At 46.8% G+C, this 23411-nt stretch overlaps 2 protein-coding genes across 3 annotated transcripts; both read right to left on the bottom strand.

The window, feature by feature from the left end:
* Positions 1-2218: 2218 nt before the first annotated feature.
* On the bottom strand, positions 2219-6403 carry LOC117859321 (cytokinin riboside 5'-monophosphate phosphoribohydrolase LOG). 2 transcript variants are annotated; one of them, XM_034742552.2, is made up of 7 exons: positions 5977-6403; positions 5294-5391; positions 4636-4666; positions 3928-4027; positions 3778-3848; positions 2837-2980; positions 2219-2713 (listed from the first exon to the last, which is right to left on the bottom strand). In XM_034742552.2, the coding sequence occupies exons 1-7, from the start codon at positions 6160-6162 to the stop codon at positions 2609-2611; spliced, it is 735 nt and encodes a 244-aa protein (XP_034598443.1). In that variant the 5' UTR covers positions 6163-6403; the 3' UTR covers positions 2219-2608. The 2 variants fall into 2 exon arrangements, with proteins under 2 accessions (XP_034598443.1, XP_034598444.1); XM_034742553.2 differs by lacking the exon at positions 5977-6403 and adding an exon at positions 5475-5927.
* A 14005-nt stretch (positions 6404-20408) lies between these two features.
* Positions 20409-23399, bottom strand: LOC117857638 (protein PIGMENT DEFECTIVE 338, chloroplastic). Its single transcript, XM_034740415.2, has 8 exons — positions 22735-23399; positions 22519-22593; positions 22353-22424; positions 22140-22220; positions 21548-21645; positions 21264-21389; positions 21055-21103; positions 20409-20946 (listed from the first exon to the last, which is right to left on the bottom strand). Exons 1-8 carry the CDS (start codon positions 23350-23352, stop codon positions 20755-20757), a joined length of 1311 nt encoding a protein of 436 aa, XP_034596306.1. The 5' UTR covers positions 23353-23399; the 3' UTR covers positions 20409-20754.
* Positions 23400-23411: the final 12 nt, after the last annotated feature.

Genomic DNA, 23411 nt, shown 5'->3' on the forward strand with positions numbered 1-23411 from the left:
TGTTCTCCCCTTGTCAAAAATGTTGTGTTGTGCATGTCAGCGCCTGCTATGATTCCAAGTGCGCAGCCTTGAGGAAGCAGCGTGCTGTGCATTGTTGGCCTGCAGAGTCAGCCTGTTTAGATGGCCTCTGTTTCGGAACTTTGCTGTTGCCCTTTTGCCGCTTGTCTCCACAGGAGCCATAGATTAGCATTGACCCGTGCAACGCGGCGGCTTTGCTTGCATTTGATCAAAAAGAACCCAGCATGCGTCAATGCATGTCTATCAACTACGCTACCAGTTCCAAGTCATCTAGTCGAGACTCAAGAATGCATACTAAATTGACAGGAAATTTGTACACTTCAAAGTCTGCGAAATTCCGGTCAATTTAGTATTTCTCCGGTACCAACTACGCATACTCTTTTGACATCGTGAAACCGAAGCCACCGTAAGAAATTTTTTTTAAAAAAAAACTACACGTAGACTCTGATCGGCATCTGCGTTATTTCTATTCGGTCGTGTATTGCCGACGGATCAGTGACCGGTAATGCATGCAGCTGTCGGAATCCGTCTACACGGAGCCTGTCGTCGGTAAAGATGGAGAGACCACACGGCAATTATTTGACAACGCGGATAAAGGCCGAGGGAAAGAAAAGGGGGTGCTGAAAACGGCCTGAAACCGTCCACGGGCGCAAAGAGCATCAACCGAACCGTCGATGGAATGTTATTCTATGCTGAACGTCACGACTTGAGCGAAGCATCCTTCGCCTAAACAACGTCTGCGTCACCCCGTGTGTGAAGACGGACCCCCGGGAAAGGAAGCTGCTCCATCGTTTCCTTTTGCTTCACATCCCATGACTACGACTAATGACAATTGATGATGTTACTGCGAAAATGGCGCGTTGTTTGAGCCCCACAATAACGACATGTGTATATAGTACATGCCTTTCCCACATATTTATATGGGTTGCTAATGCTACTCTCAATAAGAGTTTCATTCTCAATGAAATAAGATGCAATGTTAACAATTTCGATGATATAGCAAGGAATTAATGAAGAAAAGAGGAAAGGAGTCGTATCCAACATCAAAGTCAAACAATGTACTGTACGAGGTGTTTCATCCACAAAGATGTCTCTGCTGCTTACGTGGTATGAAATTTTCTATTAGGAATGGTCTAAGTGCACTACTTTCACAAGATATCGTATGAGGTCATTTGGACTTCTTTTTTTTTTTTTGCAAACGGTGAGTGTCGGAAGGCACTGGTCAACTGTTCCAAAAGAGGGCGCACTATCCAAACTTGAGTGGCGATTTAGCGCCCGATTGTATACTATAATCACTGGTACATTTTGCGAACTTTAATACAAGGACCTCTCCAATGTGTGATTCTTAATTGGTCCTATGTTTTTCTCTTTCTTATGGAACTAGATCTTATACACTGTGAGGCTGATTCTATATGTACATAGAATCAGGTCTCATACAATATAATATAGTGAGAATGGGAGAGAGAAGAGAGGGATGGAGGGTTGCGGATCCCATATTTATAAATTCAACCTGATTCTATACATGGAGATAATATAACATGTGACATCAAATTATTGTTAGATCTCATCTTAGAATCAGGGGTGCAACCATACGTTGTTGGTGCCCTAAGCGTGCGACAAGAGACATACTCAGCCAATTGCGTGTGCAGTGATGCTACCGCTTGCGCGTCATGCTCGCGCTCTAGAAAAAAGCGTAGTAGCAAGATGAGCCGTACGCTCCCTGTGTCTCCGATCATCTCCGATGGGATTTGATCCGGCCATCACTCACTCGCTGATTGTCTCGGTTGCGGGCCCCACGTGTCGAGATCCAGACAGAGGTCGTGAGTGGCATTCCTTTTCCAATGGTTGGCTGTGCTCTCAGTCTCATCCTTCTTCCCGCGTGTCGGGGAACACCTGAGCGCCGATGTCAAGCTCGCCTTTCCCTGGAGGAAGAAACAGAGGAGGATGGAGGCGGCACCAACCAAAAGCGCGCGACAGGGCGCCACCACGGTCGCCGCCGCCAGACCCACCGGTGTCCTCCTGCCCCCGCTGCCGACACCGGCGGGCAGATTCCGATCCCATCCGTCGCCCGCCTCCGACAGCGACGCCGGAACCGCAGCTCCCACCACCACCCCCTCCAGGGGGAAAAAAGAACATCACAGGAGCAAGTCTACTCACACGCACAGCGGCCGGAAGGCCGCCGATTAGGATCAGAAGAGAATGAACAAAATCATCTGCACGGGTTCTGGACAAAATACATCATCCGATGATCCATGTTCCATCCATCAGATCAGACCATCCATCACACGTGCGAACGAACAATCGGAGGAATCGCCACATACCCCGGGAATTTACAGGCGTTCCTTTCCTACTTCTACTAGGAGCAAAAGGCGGGCAGCCATGACAGGGAGAGGGCACTGCAAGCTACGAGATGCTAATAAAGGATTAACAACACCGCTATCTCTGTCCCAAAAGAACAATCTTGACAAGCGCTGGAGCTAGAATAACGTCCCGTTCTTCTTTGTTAGATGCTACTACTGGGGTCTTGTTGGGGCCGGCCGGCTGTCGGTCAGAATCTGGGTTAGGTGTAGTAGGCGACCCGGCGTCCGGATCAGGAGGAAGCAATCCCGGGCTCCAGCTCGGGGGCGAAGCTGTGCGCCGCCGATGGCATCTGATCCTCCCACACCAAACCAACCTCGTACTCGGGAACGTACTCCTGCGAATCACACGTGCGTTAAGGTGCGAGGAAACTGTCCGTGGGTGCGGGATGCGGGTCAGTCAAAATGGGCATCCCCTACTTTGAGAGCAATGGATCGGAATCGGAATCTGAGAGTTTTACCTCAAGCTTGAGAACGAGCTCCTTCGCTGTAGGTGCGGAGATGATGATGCGCCGCGCGTCCTCCTTTATGAACCCTTCGTTGACAGCCATGTCGATGAAGGATAGCAGCGGATCGTAGAACCCGTCCACGTTTAGAAGGCCAACCTGGTGAATATTTACAAGCAGTTAAATACATAATTCCCTGAGGTAGATGGTTATGAGTTATGGATATAGAAAAAATTTATAAGTTTATCAAGCTCCAAACTATTGGCTATCGGTAGCCTATTCCTTACAGAAAGAATCCTTGTAGGGCCCATAATCTCAGTTGATTTAACACTGAAGCGTTTAATCAATTTGGTGGGGGCCACCAGGCTCCAATAATAGTAACGGCTGGCTGACGAATCAAAGTCGATAACAATTGGATCGATCGATCAAATCTTTTCATCTATCTATCATTTGTGGCTCACTAACGCTGAGCAATTGTTTAGAGAAGTTGCCAACTACACATTCCTTTCCAAACGCTAAGTTTGACCAGTACAAGATATGCCAGAATCACCCTATTAGCTGTGTCGAAATATTCATAAGGAATTCAGTGGACAAAGCGCATAAACAACAGAGAGCGCAGATCGCATGCTCCCCCAACTAAGTTCTAATTAACATCTGTGGATGTTAAGAGGCTAACTAAACTAAACTAATAATTCAACGGTTTGTCTCTGGACATCCAAAACCCCAGCCATTCACATGGGTGCACCGTGCGCCATGAAGGCATGATCAAGGCAAGATGTTCACAGAAGATCACAGTATCTCTAATCAAACGACTTTGTGATAAACTAGTAGGATACAGAATTGCTAGGACAAAAAGAATCCTGAAACTTGGAGACACTGCACATGACTCTAAATTATTGCGTGCCAATGAGTAAGTTCTGGTTTGGATCCAACAAGGTATCAGAATCAGTTGTTACCGGCTTCTTATGGATTCCTAGTTGCGCCCAGGTGATGACCTCAAGCAACTCCTCCAGAGTCCCGTAGCCGCCTGCAATATAGCGCGTGTCAAATTTGGCGTCCCAGGACTATCAGTTCACAAGTGTTGTAGTTCAACTAAATAATCATACCAGGTAATGCTATGAAAGCATCAGCAAACCGAGCCATCTCAGCTTTCCTTTCATGCATTCCGGAGACTGCCCTTACTTCCCCAACAGGCTCACCAGTTACCTGCAGAAGCAGAAACTTGGAATCTAAGCATCTGACACTCTTTTAAATACTCCTCCGAAATTAGAAATGTAGCGCTAATCCCCCGACAGATATGAATGTATGTTTCAGGTATGTCAATGCATGACCATAATGGTTATACGTGAGCTCATCCTTCTTATTAGAAAACAAAAGACTAGTTCCACATTATGCGCTCGTCAAGGACACCGACCAAGATGATTCACAAGGACCAAATCTACATTGAACATAATAAAGTACAGGAGCAGTGCAAGAAGTAAAGAACAAGTCAGTTACTACACTCAAATCCAGTAAAAACTTCAGAGCAAGCAAGTGCTATAATAGTACAGTAAAATCTTAAAGCCTGAATAGTGCAGCACGCATCCAATGTTCAGGTCAGGAGCATTAGATTCATGTGATGGATATAAATGCAACATGTCTCCCTACTCAAAAGGTCCCTTGTTATTATTGGTACTTGATGTCTATTGTTCACTCAGACGCAAGCCGTGTGACCACAGGTATCACGAAAGGAGCCAGACATGCATTCCAGAGACAGAAGCAGTACACAGCAGCAATCAAATGCAAGTCTCCAGGGTGTGCAAGAAGAGGCTCACCTCTCTGGGCATCAAGGATCTTGGGATGACCCTGCAGTCAAGAAAAGAGGGGAAACAGAAAGGCACATCAGTTTCCAGCATGAAGCAGTCAAGCAGGTAGAAGCACCAGGCCATGGCATTTCCCATTGCAGGAAACTGGCAAGCCAGACAGGGCTAGCTCAGGCTAGGCACGGCACAGCTAGAGACAGTCTAGAGAGAGAAGCAGACTGTGGACTGGAGCAAATAAACACTGCACAATTATTAAGGCGAAGAAGAGAGGAGAGAAGAGAGCACTGCCTGCCCCCCTTGCAAGTTGCAGCTCGATGGACATTTTTTTTTTTGATAAAGGAGCTCGATGGACATTTGGAGCATGCAACCGAGTAGCCTTTCGGAAACCAGGCCAAAAGGTGCTTCCGCTCCTGTGAGTGATGAAGCCCAACCCAGTTGCATTCAAAATGGCTCCTGCTGAAATGATGCAGCAAGAGACTCAAACCAAACGTCTCAACGGCATACCCAGGGGGCAAGGCCATGGCTGTGGCGATCAAAAGCTGCCATTTTGATGCAAGAAGGCGCAGGAAGCATGCACCCACAGCAGGAGCACTCATCAAGGAGGAGAGCGCCCTGGCATACACACAGCACAACTTGTCTACTAGAGAGAGAGGGAGGTTAGGATGCTCACCCAATCACATGGCGCCCTCCATCATGAACTGCATGAGACACCAGCCCCATGAGGCCGATGGATCCTCCCCCGTAGACCAGGTCTATGCCCCTCTCCACCTGCGCAAGACGAAATCCACTCCTCATCAACAATTACCTCAAGAAATGCAGAGAAAGAAAAGGCGATGTTTATATTGTTATACAATTGGGATTTCGGTGCGCCAAGGAAAGAAGCAAAGATTGTTCATTTTGGGGAGGCAAGTGAGGTCACCGCGCGCGGCAGCCATCCATCATGGTCTGCGCGGCGACCATTCAACAGCGAGACCACACCGCTCAAAAACGGCGAAGGATCGCGGCGCCTTTCGGCTCCCCGGATGGCGAGCAGCCGAGAGCGACAAGGCTTGCCGCGTCCCAGCCGTGAGCCGCGCGCGCGCGGATGCATGATCACGCTATGACGCGGCGTGCGCCACGGCAGCCTCAGCGCTCGGCGCAGCGGCAGCGGGCGGCGGCACACGCCACGGCGAAGGCGCAATCGAGTGGAGCGAGAGGAACAAGAGAGGCGCCAGATTGATCTGGGTCTGGGTCCGGGGGACCAGAGCGGGCGGCGATTCCCCCCGAAAAGACTGGATTTTTTACGGGGGTCTCCGGCCCGTAAAGGCGGGATTTTTTGGGGGGTACCAGAGCTGAAGAGACACGGCCACGTACCAGCTCCTTGCCGAGCTCGACGGCGGCGTCCTGGTAGCTGGGCTTCCGGCCCTTGGCGCTGCCGCAGTACACGCAGATTCGCTGGAACCGGGACCGCCTCTCGCCGCCACTCCCCGCCTGCGCGGCCACCCCGGCCGCTCCGGCGCCGCCGCCGCTCTTCACGACCAAAGCCGCCTCCATTGCCATCGCCGCCGCCGCCGTGCTGGGGGTGGGAGCTCGTAGCTGCCGGTCGATGTCCGACGAGGTGGCACTGAGAGAGTCGAGAGCCCGCCGCGCGGTTCTTTTGGGTAGGTGTGCGCGGGGGCGTAGCGGGAGGGGAAGGAAGGTGGGCAAGCTGGGGAGGAGGTGCGCACGGGAAATCGCGAGTGCTCCGACGACTGGGATTGGGAAGGCTTTGCTGCTGCCGCTGCCTGAGCTGAGCCGGATGGCGTGGGGGAACGCGTCAATTTATAGTGAAGCTTGGGAGGTTGAACGGGAGGGGGCCTGGCCTGGGGTTGGTGGGTCCAACATTGCTGGGCTGCCCGGGCCCACTGTGGTGGTAGCCTCTCTTTTTTTTTTGTAACTTTCTTCTTTTTTGAGAGAGGATGTGGTTTCTACTTTCTGCTGCTACCAGTGGTGTTTTTCCCGTCTTTATTGATTTACCCTTTCCCTTTGAGGGATCCTGTCTTTATTTACCTGCGTGTAAAGTGAATTTTTTTTTTGTCCTGGTCAAGTTTGGAGTTTTGCTGAACGTGGAGATTGTGCGTGCATTTTAAATTCCGTCGCGTGCTAATTTGGTTGAAAGGAATTATTTCGTCTCAGTAATGGGGTATGGAAATTTTGTTACCAGCGACACAGAGGAGCAAATCCTCTTTTTTCGTGAGAGAGAGAGGGAGAGAGGGAGGCATATCCTGCGGAAATGTCATGGTTGTAAGCACAAAAATTGTAGGGTTCTTGAGTTGTGCTTGTGCGTGTCTATTTACCGGCGTGTAAAGTGTAACTTTTTGCCAAGGGCTAACGGTCAAGTTCCTCTCCTTATTTACCTTTTCCCTCGAGACCATCCTGTGTTTTATTTACTTGGGTGGAAAGTATAACTTTTGGTCTCGGCCAAGTTTAAAAATTGTAGTTACAGGCAATTTCTGTATGCTTTTAAAATTTCAACTAATGCCAATTCATTTAAATAAACATTTTTAAAAACACAAAACAAATACACAATATACACGCACACTCCCCTTTGAAACATATGTGCACACTTTATACATGCACACTCCCGTGTGCACACTTTTATCCCTATGAGCGTATCGGAGAGATTAGATCAGTAGCTTTTGAGATTGACAAAATTACCACATGCTTAATTTGGATATCAAAATCCTAAAAACCATGCCGAAAAATAGACACTTGGTATTGACTACACCATAAATGCAAATAAACCACTAAAACATACTCAAACTGCAATTTTGTCTTCGTTTTCCCTGGACTTCCATCTTTAATGCGCAAGACAAAATGAGAGGCGTGTGAAACGAAAAAACCAAGCTCCTTGTGACCTTGACGATGCCATCCCTTTCATCCAGGAACAACCATTATACAAATCTAGCTGTAACGCTAAATTCAAACACAGGAGCGTAGCTTTTTTACTATTCCCTCTATTCCAAATTATTATTCGTTTTGACTTTTTTAATACATACTCTCTCCGTTCCAAATTGTAGGTCGTTTTGACTTTTCTAGGTTCATAGATATTATAATGCACCTAGACATACACTATATCTAGATGCATAATAATATCTATGAATCTAAAAAAGCTAAAACGACCTACAATTTGGAACGGAGGGAGTAGCATATAGATATATATTTTATCTAGATACTTAGCAAAAGTTATATACCTAGAAAAGCTAAAATAAATAATAATTTGGTTCGAAGGGAGTAGATCCATTGTGTTAAAATCGTTCCACGGTTATGGTAGTCAACCTATGCATCGACAATGATATAGTTAAAATAACTTCATGGTCTCAAAACTGTGAGGCTTATTTCAACTTTCCTAGGAGGAGGTATGCGTGCTTGCAGATATATTATATTTTAAAAAATTTTGAAAAATAATAGTATATTTCAAAAAATGATTTGACGGACGAATAAAAAAAGCGAAGTTAACAAAACGAGAAAGTATTATGTAAAACAAAATCAGGAATGTGGAATACGCGGACCATGCCGATCCCTGGACGTACGCCTCAACCAAACGTGTTTTCCGCTCCGCTGCGTGGCGAGGCGCGAGCACAAGAATACAATACTTGTGGGGCCGGCCTCAAAAGAAGACATGTCATCCATGTGTATCACGTACTGCCACAGCGTCCACCTGTGGTGGTGCGACGGGGCGGGGAGGGAGAGGCGTGAGGCATGACGTGGGCCGGTGCGCCCGCCGCTCCCTCCCATCTTTTCGCGGCCGCGCCCACGCCCACGACGGCGGGCGGCTGTTGACGCCAATTAATGGCGCGATTACCACCGGGATCTCGCGCATGTTGTGGCGTGCGCTTGCCTGCCTCTGCTGCCGAACAGAACTCTTGATCGCGTCGCTCTCCCCTGTCGCTGGATGGCGGGTCAAATCGAGCCCTGGTGCTGCTTCGAGCCGAGTCGCGCGTGGTCAAATCGCCTGCCGTCATTAACGTCTACCACGACCGACGCGGTGCATTCCGGTTGAATTTTACCGCACCACAACTGCGGTATTCGACTTTCGAGAGGTATTCGCGGCTGGCTCTTTTAAATTTACGTGCAGCTGATTTTCTAGGTTTTTAATGCTAAAGTGAACGAAAGATTACATCACTTGCTAGGTTTTGAATCTTTTGATGCACTGCCTTGATTGTCTTGTTTCGTCTCATTTAATAGTCTCATTTAATAAGCTATTCAGTTGAGTTGTCAGCACACAGGTTGGTAACTGGGTTAAGTGGCAGGACCGCAGCTTAATCCACGGCCCCTCTGACAAAATTCCTCTAGTTTGGCTGTGAAAATTATAGTAATGCCTAGGGTGACAATTGTTTAAGTTTCTTCGAGGATCATCCACGCCAATACTGTTTTAGATGTGTGCTCAACAGCTTCGATCCACCGAATTCTCTAAAAAAGGACTCGCTGGATAAAAAGTGTACTCCCTTCATCCCAAATTACTATTTATTTTAGCTTTTTCTACGTACATAATTTTTTACTTCGTATCTAGACATACCATATATCTAATTGCATAGCAAAATCTATGAATCTAGAAAAGTCAAAATTAATAGTAATATGGGACAGATGGAGTAGCATTTTAAGGTTTTCAAAACCACATCCTTTCATCTAACTTTGTCCTTCGTCAAAGATGGAAACTACTCTAAAAAAACATTTGTAGGACATAATACTATTCAAAAGTTAATATTAAGTTCCTATGAAATGGACTGTAAAAATGGTATTCAAAAATTAATATTAAATTCCTATGAAATGGACCGTTCAGTGGGAATTCAATATGAAAAGAATACAGCATGAGGCATTGCATCCAGAAGAAAATTCCTTTCTTCTGGCTACGAATTTAGTACCTCATAGATTCCCAAAATACCCTAAAGTCGGCTTGGAACTTCTTGAGAGTTTTTCTCTGCACCCAACAATGTGAAAATTCTTGCGAAATAGCATCTAGCATAGTGGTTAGAGCATATGAGTAGCACGGTTCGGGTTCGACTCCCATGGAAGTGAATTAAACAGGTCTGGAATAAAAAAATTATAAAAAAAATAGGTAGGAGCTTCCCCTCACTTCGGTCAAAACAAATTGTAGAAATTCTTAATTTCTAGCAGGATCCTACTCCGTGTTTGTCTCAAGGGTGGACTCTGGAGTCTGGACTGAGCGGAGCAAGAAGAGTCCCTGCTCCGTTTTGATAAGGCAACTTGCATATCTTGTTTAAGCCTCTCAATGCCACATGTAAAGCTCTCAGCTTAGTTGTCACCAGACATCACGGAGGATCTCTAATCTAAAACTAAAACAAGCTAGCGGCAGAGCCGCGGCCTACGTGTCGCGCGACACGCTTACTCCACAAGGTCGTCGTCCCTGACAAATTCCTCCGGTTTACTTGCGATTTTATATAATCGGGCATGATGCCAAATTGTTAAGCTTCCTCGAGGATCACCCGCGCAAATATTCTTCTGCTCCCCACCTTCGATCCGTCGTCACCGGAGAAAAAAAAAGTCAGCCCTTGTTTACTTCACTCCCAACTTCCAACTTTGACACTATACAAAAAGAAGATTCCCAATCACATCAAACTTGCGGTACATGCATTGAGTACTAAATGTAGATGAAATTAAAAACTAATTGCACAGTTTTGTTGTACTTTGCGAGACGAATCTTTTAAGCATAATTAGTCAATGTTTGGACAATAACGCTACAGTGTGCTACAGTGCCAGCACAGTAATTTGGCACCTCCCAATTTGGCCAACTAAATAAGGCCTCAGTCTTATCTATCTCACATGCCATTGGATACTCCCTCAGGCTTTTTTTAAGCACTGGTGTTCAGGTTTATCTGTCTGTGTCTCACAGGAAGATCGTCATGGCAACAAGGTCCTAGATGTACACGAGCTACCGCCTCTTGGTTGAGGGCATCAGCAACACGAGACAATTGGCCGGTGTTGCATTATAATATCCGCCTATGAATCTTTCTTGCGTAGTACCCCCTCCATTCGTTTATGATATACTACTAGGTAATTGTCTAATTGAGCAAACAAGTGGGGCACACGACATCAGCCGTTACGATCGATCAAGATCGAGCGAGGCCAAAACAAACAGGTATTAGAATTAGGATTTAGGACCAGGAGGGATACTGATGCAAATAGGAGTACTACCTCCCAAAAGTTAAAGAGCGAGTGATTTTTTTTTTTATCCTCAGCAAGTCTCTTCAGTAATAAGTAAGTGATCCGACTGCGGATTTCTATTTCAAAGTTCATCTTTTAAGCTAAGATTCAAATACAAACGTTTCAACCCAATGTAAGTAGGTCCCCACTGGGAAGGGTGTAGGCAAATCCACTCTTGTTTACATCCAAATCCAAATAATCATTATCCACTCCTTACCTCCCCAATCTCATCCATATGCAATTGATTAATTGTACCCTCCCCTCCCCATTTCTAATGGGTATGCAATTTTCTACTCATATCCTTCCCATTTGAAGTGGATGTGGAGTTGAGGAGAGGGAATGTATATCCAGTGGCAAGCCTATGTATAAGGTGTAATAAGGTGCTTATTTCTATTTCAAATTACAGGCCAGTAATAAGTTGTAATATGCTACTTGAGACAATAGTCAAATGCAACCATATCAAGCCAACGTATAAGATGTAAATATACACAGAAGCGTATGCTGCATCATTGAAGAATTTTAAATGGTGTTTGGAAAGATTCACTCACTCATTCCTGACCGACCATGGCAACAAACCTGCTGCAACTAACTGCGTATCCACGAGGCAGTTGAACTTGAACAGGCCTTTGCACCCCAAACATGTGCACATTAGACAAAAAGCCATGTTGCACCAGTCCACTACTGCAGCTGCAAATCAAAAGTGACGCAAAAGTATATGCATATAACTAATAGCGTACTACTTATAACTAATAGTGTGGCTTCATCTTTGAGTTGGTAGCATCACGGCCGCAGCAGCAGCAGCAGCAGGGTCTCTGTTTCCAGCTCTGCTCCGATCCGCATCCACTTCTCGTCTCCCGTTGTTATTTTAGTCCGCCGAATCGTTTGCTTGCCCATTTGAGGCAAAGATTCCTTGGCTGGCCAACTGTGGCAGCAAATGCTACGCTTTGTTTGTTGTTTGGAGGCTTTCCAACCCCACCGACTAAATCCATGGCGAGATATGGGAGGATTACATGCCCCTCCGATCCTCCTCCTCGCCGGTCAAAAGATCGGCACAGTACGTGCTGGTCTTCGCATCCGGCCGAATGGTTCCGTGGCTGGCTAATGGAGGGGCGACGTGTGGATAAGAGCAGATCTTGCTTGGAACCGGTCCATGCAATTAAACTAAGCCTCGTCCCCGATTGGATCCGTTGTTATGGTTTTATACTCTAGCTAGTTCGAGATTTAACAGTCGTCATCGTTGCACCCATGTCCAACGGAAATGGTGCTTATCTGAGAATGATACCAATTTAGGTGTGGGATTTCTTTGCAACGAATTTCAGCTATCCCTCCCGGACATTAAGGTTCTCATAATTTCTCTTTTGGGTTTATCTTTTTACACGACTACCAGGCATTGTGTGAGTTTTATAAATTTTTCTTCACCTTAGATTACTTGGTTTTGTGTGTAACAGGAAAGAGGAACCGGAGAAAAAAAAAACATATGCAAGTCAGAATAAGAAAGAGGCTAGCGAATCCTCCAGGGCTAAAAAAAAAAACTAAGAATCAGATAGGTGTGGAAAAAGAAGACAAGAACAAGATACGGCAGCTAAGCTTAGTTGGCGCTGAGCTGAGGCTGCCCGTTAACTATCCATTTATCCCTGTGATCTTCTAGCCTGACGACGGTTCCTACGCGTGGCCGCAGCTCCAAAGTCCAAGCCGCACGAGCTCATATTTCTTTGACCCGGAAGGAACCAAAAAAAAAAACGAATCAGAGAAAGAATAGATCAATGAAAAGGCACATTGCTTTGCGAAATATGCGAATGATCTGGACGACCAATGTACACAGGATACGAAACTTGCCAAAACAAAAGGATGTATCGTCACCATTTGGATCGCGAATAACTGCAGCAGCATTTGGATCGGAGAGGAATTTCTCAGCTATCGTCTTGCTATCGGAGAATTACAGAGCACTTCCTGAGTTCCAAGTGGGGCCTAAAAATGTGCTACTGCTTGTGTAGCCGTTGGTTTATCACCACCAGTGCTTGCTAATCCGTGTTCATTGCTCCTATTTTGCATAACTCTGCCTGGCACTCTGTAATCAGTTATACAGTACGCAGTACTCTCCAATGGGGATAGGTCCTCAATTTGCAGCATATATGTGCTGCAAAGAAGAAGAAGAATTGCTTAGCTAAAATTTATGTCACATCGAATATTCGGAGGCTAATTAGGAGGACTAAATATGAGCTAATTATAAAACTAATTACACAGATGGAGGCTAATTCACGAGATGAATCTATTAAACCTAATTAATCCATCATTAGCATATGTTATGTAGCATCACGTTGTCAAATCATGGACTAATTAGGTTTAATAGATTCGTCTCGCAAATTAGTCTTCATCCGTGCAATTAGTTTTGTAATTAATCTATGCTTAATACTTCTAATTAGTATCTAAACATTCGATGTGATAAGAATTTCAGGAGGTGTTAAAAAGCAAACGCCCCATAGGCCACCTCGCTCCTTGCCTGCTTGGCAAGTTGATTATTGGTCAAGCCTGAAGCCTGGATCTTCCTTGACCGGCCACCAGAATATAACTCCTGCTCCGCCATCGAGTGACGTCACCATGTTGCCCTGCACACCGCACGCACATGCCCGAGTGGGGAACGTGGTGGCGGATGGAACGCGCGCGCGCGCTCTGCAGATGGGAACGGATGGGGTTGGGGCGTGTCGCTGTCGAGGTGGATACACAGTGTCGACACGCACGATCTGCATGCCACATAGGAAACCCTTCTCGACAGCTGCTCCGGTCGCCTTGGCCACGTCCCTTTCGATGCTCCGGACAGATAGAGAGAGCCGAGCTCTCAATTCCGGTTCCGGCCGCGGTTAAATTAAGCAATGGATTGAGGCGGCCAGTTCACGACCAACGACTTACAAGTTACAACTCTACGCGGCCACCGTCTGTCGGAGTGTCGGGGCATCATGACAGGGGCAATGACGTGGCATACATGGAGTACTAGTATTAGCCCAGGAGGACCGGTGTTATTTTTCTTTTACCTACTATACATACTCACTTGCCATTAACAAGTTAATTGCTGGATCAGGATCAAGTTTGGCCGGAACCATACCTTGGACTCAAGTACTGAAGCAACGAGCAGCGGCGTCACCGTGGTCCGTGACCCGACCGGACGCCGTCGGGGAGGAGGAGGAGGAGGCGCCGGCGCGTCAACCTCTCCGGTTCGTTTCACACACGTACCAGGCAGGCAGCAGGAGCCCACGACGTCGTAACCCGGTGGACGGTGGCCGCGACGTCACGCTCGGGGGGCACGTGTCGGGCGCTGGGGCTCCGAGACGTGAGCGCTACGCCGCTCGCGTGCTTTTAGTTTTTTTTTCCCCTTTAGTCTTTATTACTCGGGACCGCGACAGGCGACGCCGACGCGGACTCCGCGGCGGCGTGGGGCCGCCGGCGCGGCACCGCCCGGCCGAGAGAGGCGCCAGCGGCCAGCCAACCGACGGGGTTCTGCGGGCTGCAGCACGCGCAGGAAGCGGCCGCCGATGGCGCCCGAGGACGAAGCAGCAGTGGGAATTGGGAGATCGATCGCGCGCCGCGCCGAGACTGCGCTCGGTTTGGTGCGCCGCGTCGGCTGGACGGACGCATGCACGTACGCGTCGCGATCGCCGATCCACGTTACTCACAACTGACTGACTCGTCGAAGGGCGCTGCTGGTGGTACGGGTTTCAAGTGTCCAACCTAGACTGTAAACGAGAGTAGTGCCAAAATCACCGCACCACCGCCCCGTACCTTGGATTTCGAAATGTCCGCATGATCTTGTATGAAAATGGGAACGTGACTCGATTATGTTACCGTTTTGCATTGTTGTGGAGCAATTTTCATGAGCCCAAAACGTCACCGGTGAGACGGGGGCAGTTGGGCCAGGCCAGTTGGCCTTGTGCCATGTCCTGTCGCACAAATAGCCGTCACGCTGAAAGATCGGATACGATCCGGAAAGCCGTCGACCACTGTATCGCCTTCTTTCTCGCCCAAGTACCTGCAGAGTACGACTACTTGCACTCCAGTAAAGGCCGACTGATCTGACTGCAACCTCCTACTTTCTCGCCCCAAGTAGCAGACTAGGCTGCTCAAGCGCTGCATGCTCCTTGCATTGCTCCCCCCGAAACACCCGGACGCTGACGCTCCATCATCAAGCCACCCACTACAGTGATCGAGTGAGGAGTCATGCGTACAGTATGATGGTGCATGATCCTGTCGCGGCGAGCTGCCGTGCAGGTGCAGAAGCAGGAGCAGGGGCTAGCTGCCATGGTGCTTGCGTGTTCCCGGGAGCAGCAACACCCAGGACAAGCGGGAGATCCTGCTGCAGCGGCCAGAGCCGTAGAGGTAATCATTAGATTTTCCTTTGGGAACCGCCGAAACCGTAGAGGTGCCAGTGCACTAGTACAGCCAGTGCCTGCCGCTCGCTCGCTAGGCTCTTGCCTCTTTTCCTTTGCGTTCACTTGCTCCTGGTCTGGTCTGGTCTGGTCTTTTCCTTTGCGTTCACTTGCACGATCCAAATCTTCTCAACAGTAGAGCTCGTAGGAAGCGAATCTTGGTGACGGGCAGGGAGGTGAAAACTGTGTTCAAAGTGCCTCCGGCCGGCACGCGACGCAGAGGATTAGAATTGGGACGGATCGAGCTTGAGAATTGAGAGGGGTAGCTTGCATGCCTTTCGAAAACAAAAAAACTCAACGCCATCGATATGTTCAGGAGGTGCCAAGAAAAGAATTACTATTCTACTATGGTAGTACTGTAGTAAATTAAAGTGGCACAGGCGTCTGAATTTCGGACGTTGCGGGAAATCCATTTCTACTCTAGTACTCTACCTACTCTTCATGCTCAAGAATCCTCCGACGCGCGCAGCTCACCTCACTGGCTTGCCGCGCCAGGCTCGACGCGCACTGCGCCCTCGTAGGCTGCTCCGTGCTCGTTGCAATCAGAGAAGAAGATGGATCCCAGGCCCCTGGCAACCTAGCATGCCAGCCGCGTGGTCCAGCTCCAACGCAAAGAGATAGAGTAGCCTCGCAGGAGTAGACCGTGCTTGTGGAGCAGTGCATTCAAGTCCGTGGTTTAAGAAGAGAACTTTGGAATTTGACCGGTCTGAGAAATTGTGCGCATCCCATGGAAATGTGTGAAGGTTGTGGCTATTTCTTCCACCTCATACGAACATTGTTGGACGAGAGACAATAAGCTCAGGTCCCGTCGTCATGATACTAGGACAATTCAATACGTACGCGAGTTGAGAATGAAAATTAAGCGCGGCTACATGATCTAGTTTAGAGCTAGCTCAATCAAATTTTTACTAGTTGAACGGCACAATAAGTATGAGACTAGCATGAAGTATGAAGTGAAGAGATAGTCTCGTTCACTTTTCGATGAGCGATGCAACTCTCTCTCATAATACGATTTTTCAAAGCTGTTTTGTATATAGGGCCACATCAACTATGAGCTATCAACTGACTTGTACTATTGGAGACGTCCTAAGAGTACTGTTTCAAATTGCTAGAGCCACCCTCTGCATTTTTTTCTTTCCAAGACGGAGCATCCCGTTTCCTCCACAGCTGGTAGCCCTGCTACTTGGGCTGAGATTCAACTTCTACCCACACCGATCCATATATGTGTGCCCAGTAAAAACAACCCGCACTAATCCTATCCACTAGCAGCAATCGCACCCCCCTCCCCGAGCCTTATATCATTTGTGCTGGTAAACAAACCAAACCATCAGCAAACTATAACTTGCTATCCATTAAGAACCCATTTCCCCACCTCCGGATTGCTCTGCAGACTGCTACTGACCAAGCAGATTAGTAGACTAGCGGTCCGTTGGACTGCCCACTGCAAGCTGCTATCCATCAAATATAGCAGGCGAGAGGGAGGAGCTGCAAAATGGTTTCACAAAATAAACATAAATCAGAAAATGCACGGCTAACGAGCATAGTTCAAACTCAATCATTCCTACAAGGATTTATCAATAAACTTGTTCGACCAATCAATCACCAACCAATCAATCACCAACTATACAGATGATTACACATGCCATCAACTACATTAAAGCAAGGTACCACTAGGTCATAAGTTAAACAGAAACTAAATCCAGCAACAACAAGAGCTTGTATGATGATGACGTCCAACAGCTAGAACCAGGGAACTTCACTCACTGCAGACTTCAAGCTGAACAAACTGAACTTGTTCTATAGCAATAAACTTCAGTATACAATACAATTCTTGTTCTTGTCTGATTTTGCAAACTTGTAGATGAAATTTCAGTGCTAAGAGTGTTCACATAAGCGCGTCCAACAAAGGTGAGGCTTTGATGACAGGTCCAAACAAGCAAGCAAGAAGGCTGCAATTTAACAGACAACACCAAATAATCAGCTAATAACATGTAGACATGATAATTTTGTGACTGCAGAAAATCCCAGACTATATCATTATTTTCACTGCCTCATTCTTACAAATTCTTACAACAACTAGTCATCCTGCAGGAATCACAGTAACATACTAGTTAGCCTTGTTCTACAGTAAACAAATCTAGAATCTAAAGGTGACAGAGGTCAGCTTTGGGTAGCATTTCTAAGCAGAAATTTGACAAAAATCTAAAGCATGATGGAATTAACAGCTAAAAAGCATTACTTCAAAGAAGCGGTGCACGATCTTGCAGAGAAGCAAAAGCTAATGTACTAGAACTAGCAGATGGCACAAGAAGCTGCTACACCAGCTAATAAGCTAGGAAGACCTACAGCTAACAATGGAAGACATACAGCCAAAACACATTACTGTGAACAGTAAAAAGAACAGAACATTGTGTGATTGTGCAAACTATTTCAGAGTTTGCAGAATCACACAGTGACCAAATAATCATTATGTGCTGCATAAAATGGTCCTCGTTCTTAGTTGCAAATGCAAACAAAGTAAATCTTTTGCAAAGAATTACCAAGAAAGAAATGACCACAGCAACACTTTTGTAACACAGTGGGGAACAAATAACTGTGCACAACAAGATAAGCAGCGATTGCAGGGTGATCGGATACGATGCAATGGAAATATGAAGACCCATAGACTCTTTTGTTTCAAAAGGAAGAATTCGTTCCAAGAGACCAAGACTTTATTTCACATGCTAAGTCACAACTCACAAGTCATTAAGTAACTAATCTTGCATTATGGTCAACTTTGCAACACTTTAGATCTACTATTTCAGTTGTTCTTTGCACTAATTTAGCAAACAGAGGTTAAATAACTATTCATTTGTTGCACAAGAACGTATGGAAATGTCAATTACAGGGGATTGTCCACAATTCAAAGTACGAAAAAGGGGCAAGATACAAGCCATCTATTGGTCCAGTCTATTAAAAACCAACTAAAAGGAGTCCAAAATGAAAATCTACCTATTATAACCAAAAACCCAATCCAATTATCTGGGGTAGGGTATACTACAGGCTTGCGAGTGCTACTACGCGTGGTATGGAGGTGTAGCACAGTACTTCAGCAGACTAGTGGGGCTACTGCTACTCCGTCTCCGTACTTGTTGGAAGCCGACGGTGGGCGGTGGACCGGCCGGCTGGTGGACGGGCCGGCGAGCCAATCGCCGACGATCCTGGGCGGCGTAGCGTAGCGTAGCCCAGCTCCCAGGTTGATAGCCGTAGCCTAGCTCCGAGCGCGTGCAGTGCAGGGGATTTTGTTATAAATTGATGGTAAATGCTTGGGACTTGACCGAACGCAGTCCCAGGCTGGCCCGCCATGATTGAGATTTCGCTCGTTCCGAGTTGACTGCTCTTCACGCTCAGGGCTCAAGCAGAAGCTGCAGTGCACTGGCAGTGGCAGTCCACCGGTCCACCAACTCGCTCAGTTCAGGGCAGCTTGCGGCCTGTGCATTTTGTAGCCTTGTGAAATGAAAGGACTTGGATCATGCTCAACCCATCTGCTGCCCTGGATCTGATTTGATGATCAGAGGAGTAATTCAGGCAAAGGATTTCGTTGATACCCCCTTCACGACGCTCCTCCGAAACTTCGTTGCAATTTAGGCAAAATATTCGCAGGATCTAATTTGGAATTCAAGGGAAATTAAGGGGGTGTTTGGATACTATGTGCTAAACTTTAGCAGTGTCACATCGAACATTCGGATGCTAATTAGAAGGACTAAACATAAGCTAATTATAAAACCAATTGCAGAACTCCTATGCTAATTCGCGAGAGAATCTATTAAGCCTAATTAATCCATCATTAGCAAATGGTTAATAATTAGGCTTAATAGATTCGTCTCGCGAATTAGACTCCATCTGTGCAATTATTTTTGTAATTAGTTTATGTTTAATACTCCTAATTAACATCCAAACATCCGATGTGACAGGTGCTAAACTTTAGCACGGGGTATCCAAACACCCCACCCCAGTATTCTTGGAGTAACAATGTGGCCAGAGTTTAACTCCACCCAAGCTTCAGTTGTTCAACGTTGAGGTGCACTCTTCTTCGTGCGTAGAGTGAACGCAGGAGCAAATGCACCACCTGCAAGGCTGCATTCTGCAGCGATCCCCGTCTCCCTGCTCGAGGCGGAACGGTACAGCCGCGCAGGAGCAGTGACGAGGGCGACAAGTGAGCAAGTAAAACAAATCACAAGACTACAAGAGACATTCCGTCCCCCAAACAGAAGATTAAAAAAAAATCTGTAATCTCACAGAAGATACGCTACGCACTGCACTGAACTGTGTCAGACTTCACTCAGGCCTGAAAAGTTTGTGGCTAGCCTGGCACGGCGCAGCGATCAGTCAGGTACTCCCCCTCGGGTCTGTTTTCAAATCCTCCAACTGCAACTCGGTTAGTACTTTCTACTGTAAGCTGCACTGGGACACTGGAGTGCAAGTTCACTGCGAACTGGTAGGTGTTGTAAACTAGTAACAGCATGAGCTCACCACGCCTCTTCTGAATTCAGATACACGTTGATGATACATTACACATTCAGATAATGTAATGCGTTCCAAATAATCTTCAGACTAATGAGCCAGGCATACTGTTCATAATCCAAAAAATTCAGATACACGTTGATGCTACTTCGCAAAATATACGCCGAGCTCCGCGTTAGACTTCACCCTGACATGACTGAGAGTCGTGATTAGCCAGGCATAATGCTCATAATCCAGACTCCCTTCCCTTGCGCCCATCACACCACTTCAGAGATTCAGATAATAGATCATGCAACCCAAAATATTTTGCCAAAATCCAGAATCTATTCCGGGGGTGTTTAGGAGACAGGGGCTAAATTTTAGCCCTGTCACATCGGATGTTCGGATGCTAATTAGGATGACTAAATATGAGCTAATTACAAAACTAATAGCAGAACCCCTAGGCTAAATCGCGAGACGAATCTATTAAGCCTAATTAATCCATCATTAGCAAATAGTTACTGTAGCACCACATTGTCAAATCATGGACTAATTAGGCTTAATAGATTCGTCTCGCGATTTAGCCTAAGGATTGTGCAATTAATTTTGTAATTAACCAATGTTTAATACTCCTAATTAATTTCAAACATCCGATATGACAGGGGCTAAATTTTAGAACCGTGTTCTTGGCAACAAGAGCTCTGACGCGTTGACAGAATATGAATGCAATAAAGCTATATTCTACAAACAGGTAAAGTTAGTATAACATTTCACTCCAGGGAGCTACGAGTGAGGAAATTTGAAAGACCAGCATTTTTGCAGCAGTAGTGAGGAGCAACAACTCTGTCCTTTCCCCCCTTTGGCTTCCGGATGACGTGGCCTGTTGCTGTTCAGTATACTTCTCCAAGATTGATGCTGGGTTATTTGACTTCATCAGGCCCTCTAGTGATGGTTCAGCTCTGCATGATCAACGTTTACCAGATATTTGTTTTGCAACCTTAGGTGTACTCTTGGACACGACTCATGATTTCCTCAACTATGGCAGATCTCAGCTGCTGTTGTCACCAGGTTTGTTATGATGCAGAAATTTGAACCATTTCCAGTTTGCGTACAGTTTAGCTTCGTCATCAAATGGTAGCGCTTCTCCTGGAAGGCTATCATCTAATATGGTGTTCTGAGATATAACTGGAAGTTGCTCCCTGTATCTCTTCGCCATTGCCTCAGCTTCCGAGAACACTTTCTGCATCAGTACAAGACAAATGATACTAAGAATAGATACATAGGAGGGAGACTCATCAAAGAAGAGGTGGAATGAATAACTAGACAAGATTGCAACTCAGTATCTCACCTCTCTGTCTGAAAGAAACAAACCAGGTGCACTTTCGAGGTCTGCTATGCTGTTGATTAAGCAGCAAAATAGGTTTCAGTACTCTACCATAAATGGTGACCAAATCTTATCACAAAGAAAGCATTCAGTAAAACTGAAACTACATACAGCAGTTTCAACAGTTAGTTCACAACTGAATATAGCCAGTGCTAGTGTAAGGTCAGGTTTACCTCAACGCAATTTTGTCTGGGACATTTGACTTGATCACGAGAACTTTCACCTCATCATCTATCTTTAGGATGTCGCTTACTGACAAAACACGACCTCTACTAATGTTCGATATGTGCAATAATCCACTGCAAATTATTAAATGTGTACATGTTAGCTGCACTCTTTGCTAGTAAGGAAAACGCACATTTTAGCTTATGCTTGATCGCAAATTTAAAAAAACAACAACAAAATCAACAAGTAAAAAACATAAAGTGCATGTAGCCTTGTGGGTTCCATCTCGTACCTTCTGTTTGTCCCAGCAATCCTAATTTGTGCACCGTATGGAAAAATTTTGCGAACACTCCCTTGTAGGAGAGTTCCTTCTCTAAGATAAGTCATTTCCTGATGATCAGGACTTCAGTATATCAGTACATTCATTGTCGTGATATTTTTTGGTAGTGTTAGTAGCTTGTAGACAAATGGGAGCTTCTTTTTGAAGAAGCAGCAAAACGAAAATAAATTTGCTATGTCCAGTGTCATGCATCAGATGCAATCACCTTATAACAGGAAAAGTAACCAATATCACAGGGGCAAGAAGGGGTATTAGCTTGTGCCATTGATTTTATAGTGCAAACATGCAATGTCAAGAAGCTGACTTATCATTGATGACTTGGGTAAGTGTGATGGCATTCAGTACACAGCCTCAACAGATAAAGCCCAAAAAATAAATGGCATACTCTCCATGTACACAATTCAGTTCGTCTCACCATATTTGATTGTGCCAAATTTCAATTGGTATTTTTGGTACTTGATCATTACAACTTACAAAACATGTAATCTGAATTTTTTTTACTAATCCATAATTGCAATTTAAGGAGACAACTCAGTGTACTGACCCATGCTTTCTTCTCACTAATTATCAGGTCATTAGTTTCTTCATCAAACCTTGCAATGCACACGCGAATGTTGCTGCCAACCTGTATGCCACGAAGCAACGAGTGATGTAACATAATACCATGAAACACCATATGTTTCAAGTATCATAACGACACTGTGGTGACTGAATGATGATTTAGGCATTAACAGTACTAAATCCAAATGGCCCTTACTTTGTTTTTCAAGTCTGTAAATGTACCTATCCTGTCCATGAGCTCAAATTTAGGAAGGAATGCTCTCAGCCCCTGAAATGAAATTGGCCTAAATCTTAGCCTTGAACAGATGCACCTTAATGGTCAGATGCATCAACAACAGATGAAGGGGGAAAAGATCCCTTGCCTCAATTCTTGTCAGTAGACCCCCGGTGTTCCACTCGTGAATTTTAACCTCAATTGGCTCATCGAGTTGCATAATCTGTCTGACAAAATTGAAAACGCACGAATCATTGCATCAACGCCTGAATCCCTCGCACTATCATGAATAGAGAGCTATCGGCTTGGCCTCAGCAATGCCAAATGCGAGAGCAAGAGGAAACGTGAGGACTGAGGACTAAACCTGCCTGGCACGGTGCCACGCGAGGCGCCGGAAGAGCCGTCGCGCCGACAGCAGCGGCCGCCCACTGAGCGTCCGGCCGAGCACCTCCGCGAACACCACCGTGCCGGGCGCCACCAGCGCCCTACTCCCGCGACTATGCTTCCGGGCCGCCTCTTCGTCCACGGCGGGGCCCGCCACGACGCCCACGCTCCCCGGCCGAGGCGGGGCCGTTCGTTCCGCAAGGTCACCGCCATCACGGTTGAGCGGGAGGAGCTCTTTGGCTAATAGCGTGGCGAGATTGTCGGCGCCGACCGCGACGTCGAGGCGCGCCTCGGTGCCGGAGACCACGACCCCAACCGCGAAGTCCCCTGGCTTGGGGTCGTACAGACCGCCTGTTGCACCGGTGGCATCCTCGTCCTGCCCGGGGCTGGCATTGAGGAGGCGGACGAAGCCGGCGGAGAGCGCGTCGTCGATGCTCTTGGACCTGGCGAGCGCAACCGGCTGTGCACGCGCTCGGGCCTGGACCTGGGCCTGCCTCGAGGCCAGGGATTTGGCGACAGATAGCATATGCTGGGGCTTCGAGAGGGGTGGGAGGAGGCCGCGACACGGTGGCGCCGGCGCTCGCGACGGCGTCGGCATCTCGTCAGTGGCGAGCGTTGCGTCGAGGCGGGTTACTTTATCCGCTTGTAATTTTTTTC

The sequence above is a fragment of the Setaria viridis genome, chromosome 5, assembly GCF_005286985.2.
Source record: "Setaria viridis chromosome 5, Setaria_viridis_v4.0, whole genome shotgun sequence".
Classification (NCBI taxonomy): domain Eukaryota; kingdom Viridiplantae; phylum Streptophyta; class Magnoliopsida; order Poales; family Poaceae; genus Setaria; species Setaria viridis.

Excerpts from the sequence above, each read along its gene's own strand:
- LOC117859321 (XM_034742552.2), bottom strand. The coding sequence starts at position 6,162 with ATGGCAATGGAGGCGGCTTTGGTCGTGAAGAGCGGCGGCGGCGCCGGA. Across the intron at positions 2,981-3,777 it reads TAGGAATCCATAAGAAGCCG|GTTGGCCTTCTAAACGTGGA; the intron begins GTAACAACTGAT and ends AATATTCACCAG. Across the intron at positions 2,714-2,836 it reads AGCTCGTTCTCAAGCTTGAG|GAGTACGTTCCCGAGTACGA; the intron begins GTAAAACTCTCA and ends TGTGATTCGCAG.
- LOC117857638 (XM_034740415.2), bottom strand. The coding sequence starts at position 23,352 with ATGCCGACGCCGTCGCGAGCGCCGGCGCCACCGTGTCGCGGCCTCCTC. Across the intron at positions 22,221-22,352 it reads TTACAGACTTGAAAAACAAA|GTTGGCAGCAACATTCGCGT; the intron begins GTAAGGGCCATT and ends CGTGGCATACAG. Across the intron at positions 21,646-22,139 it reads TTAGTGAGAAGAAAGCATGG|GAAATGACTTATCTTAGAGA; the intron begins GTCAGTACACTG and ends CCTGATCATCAG.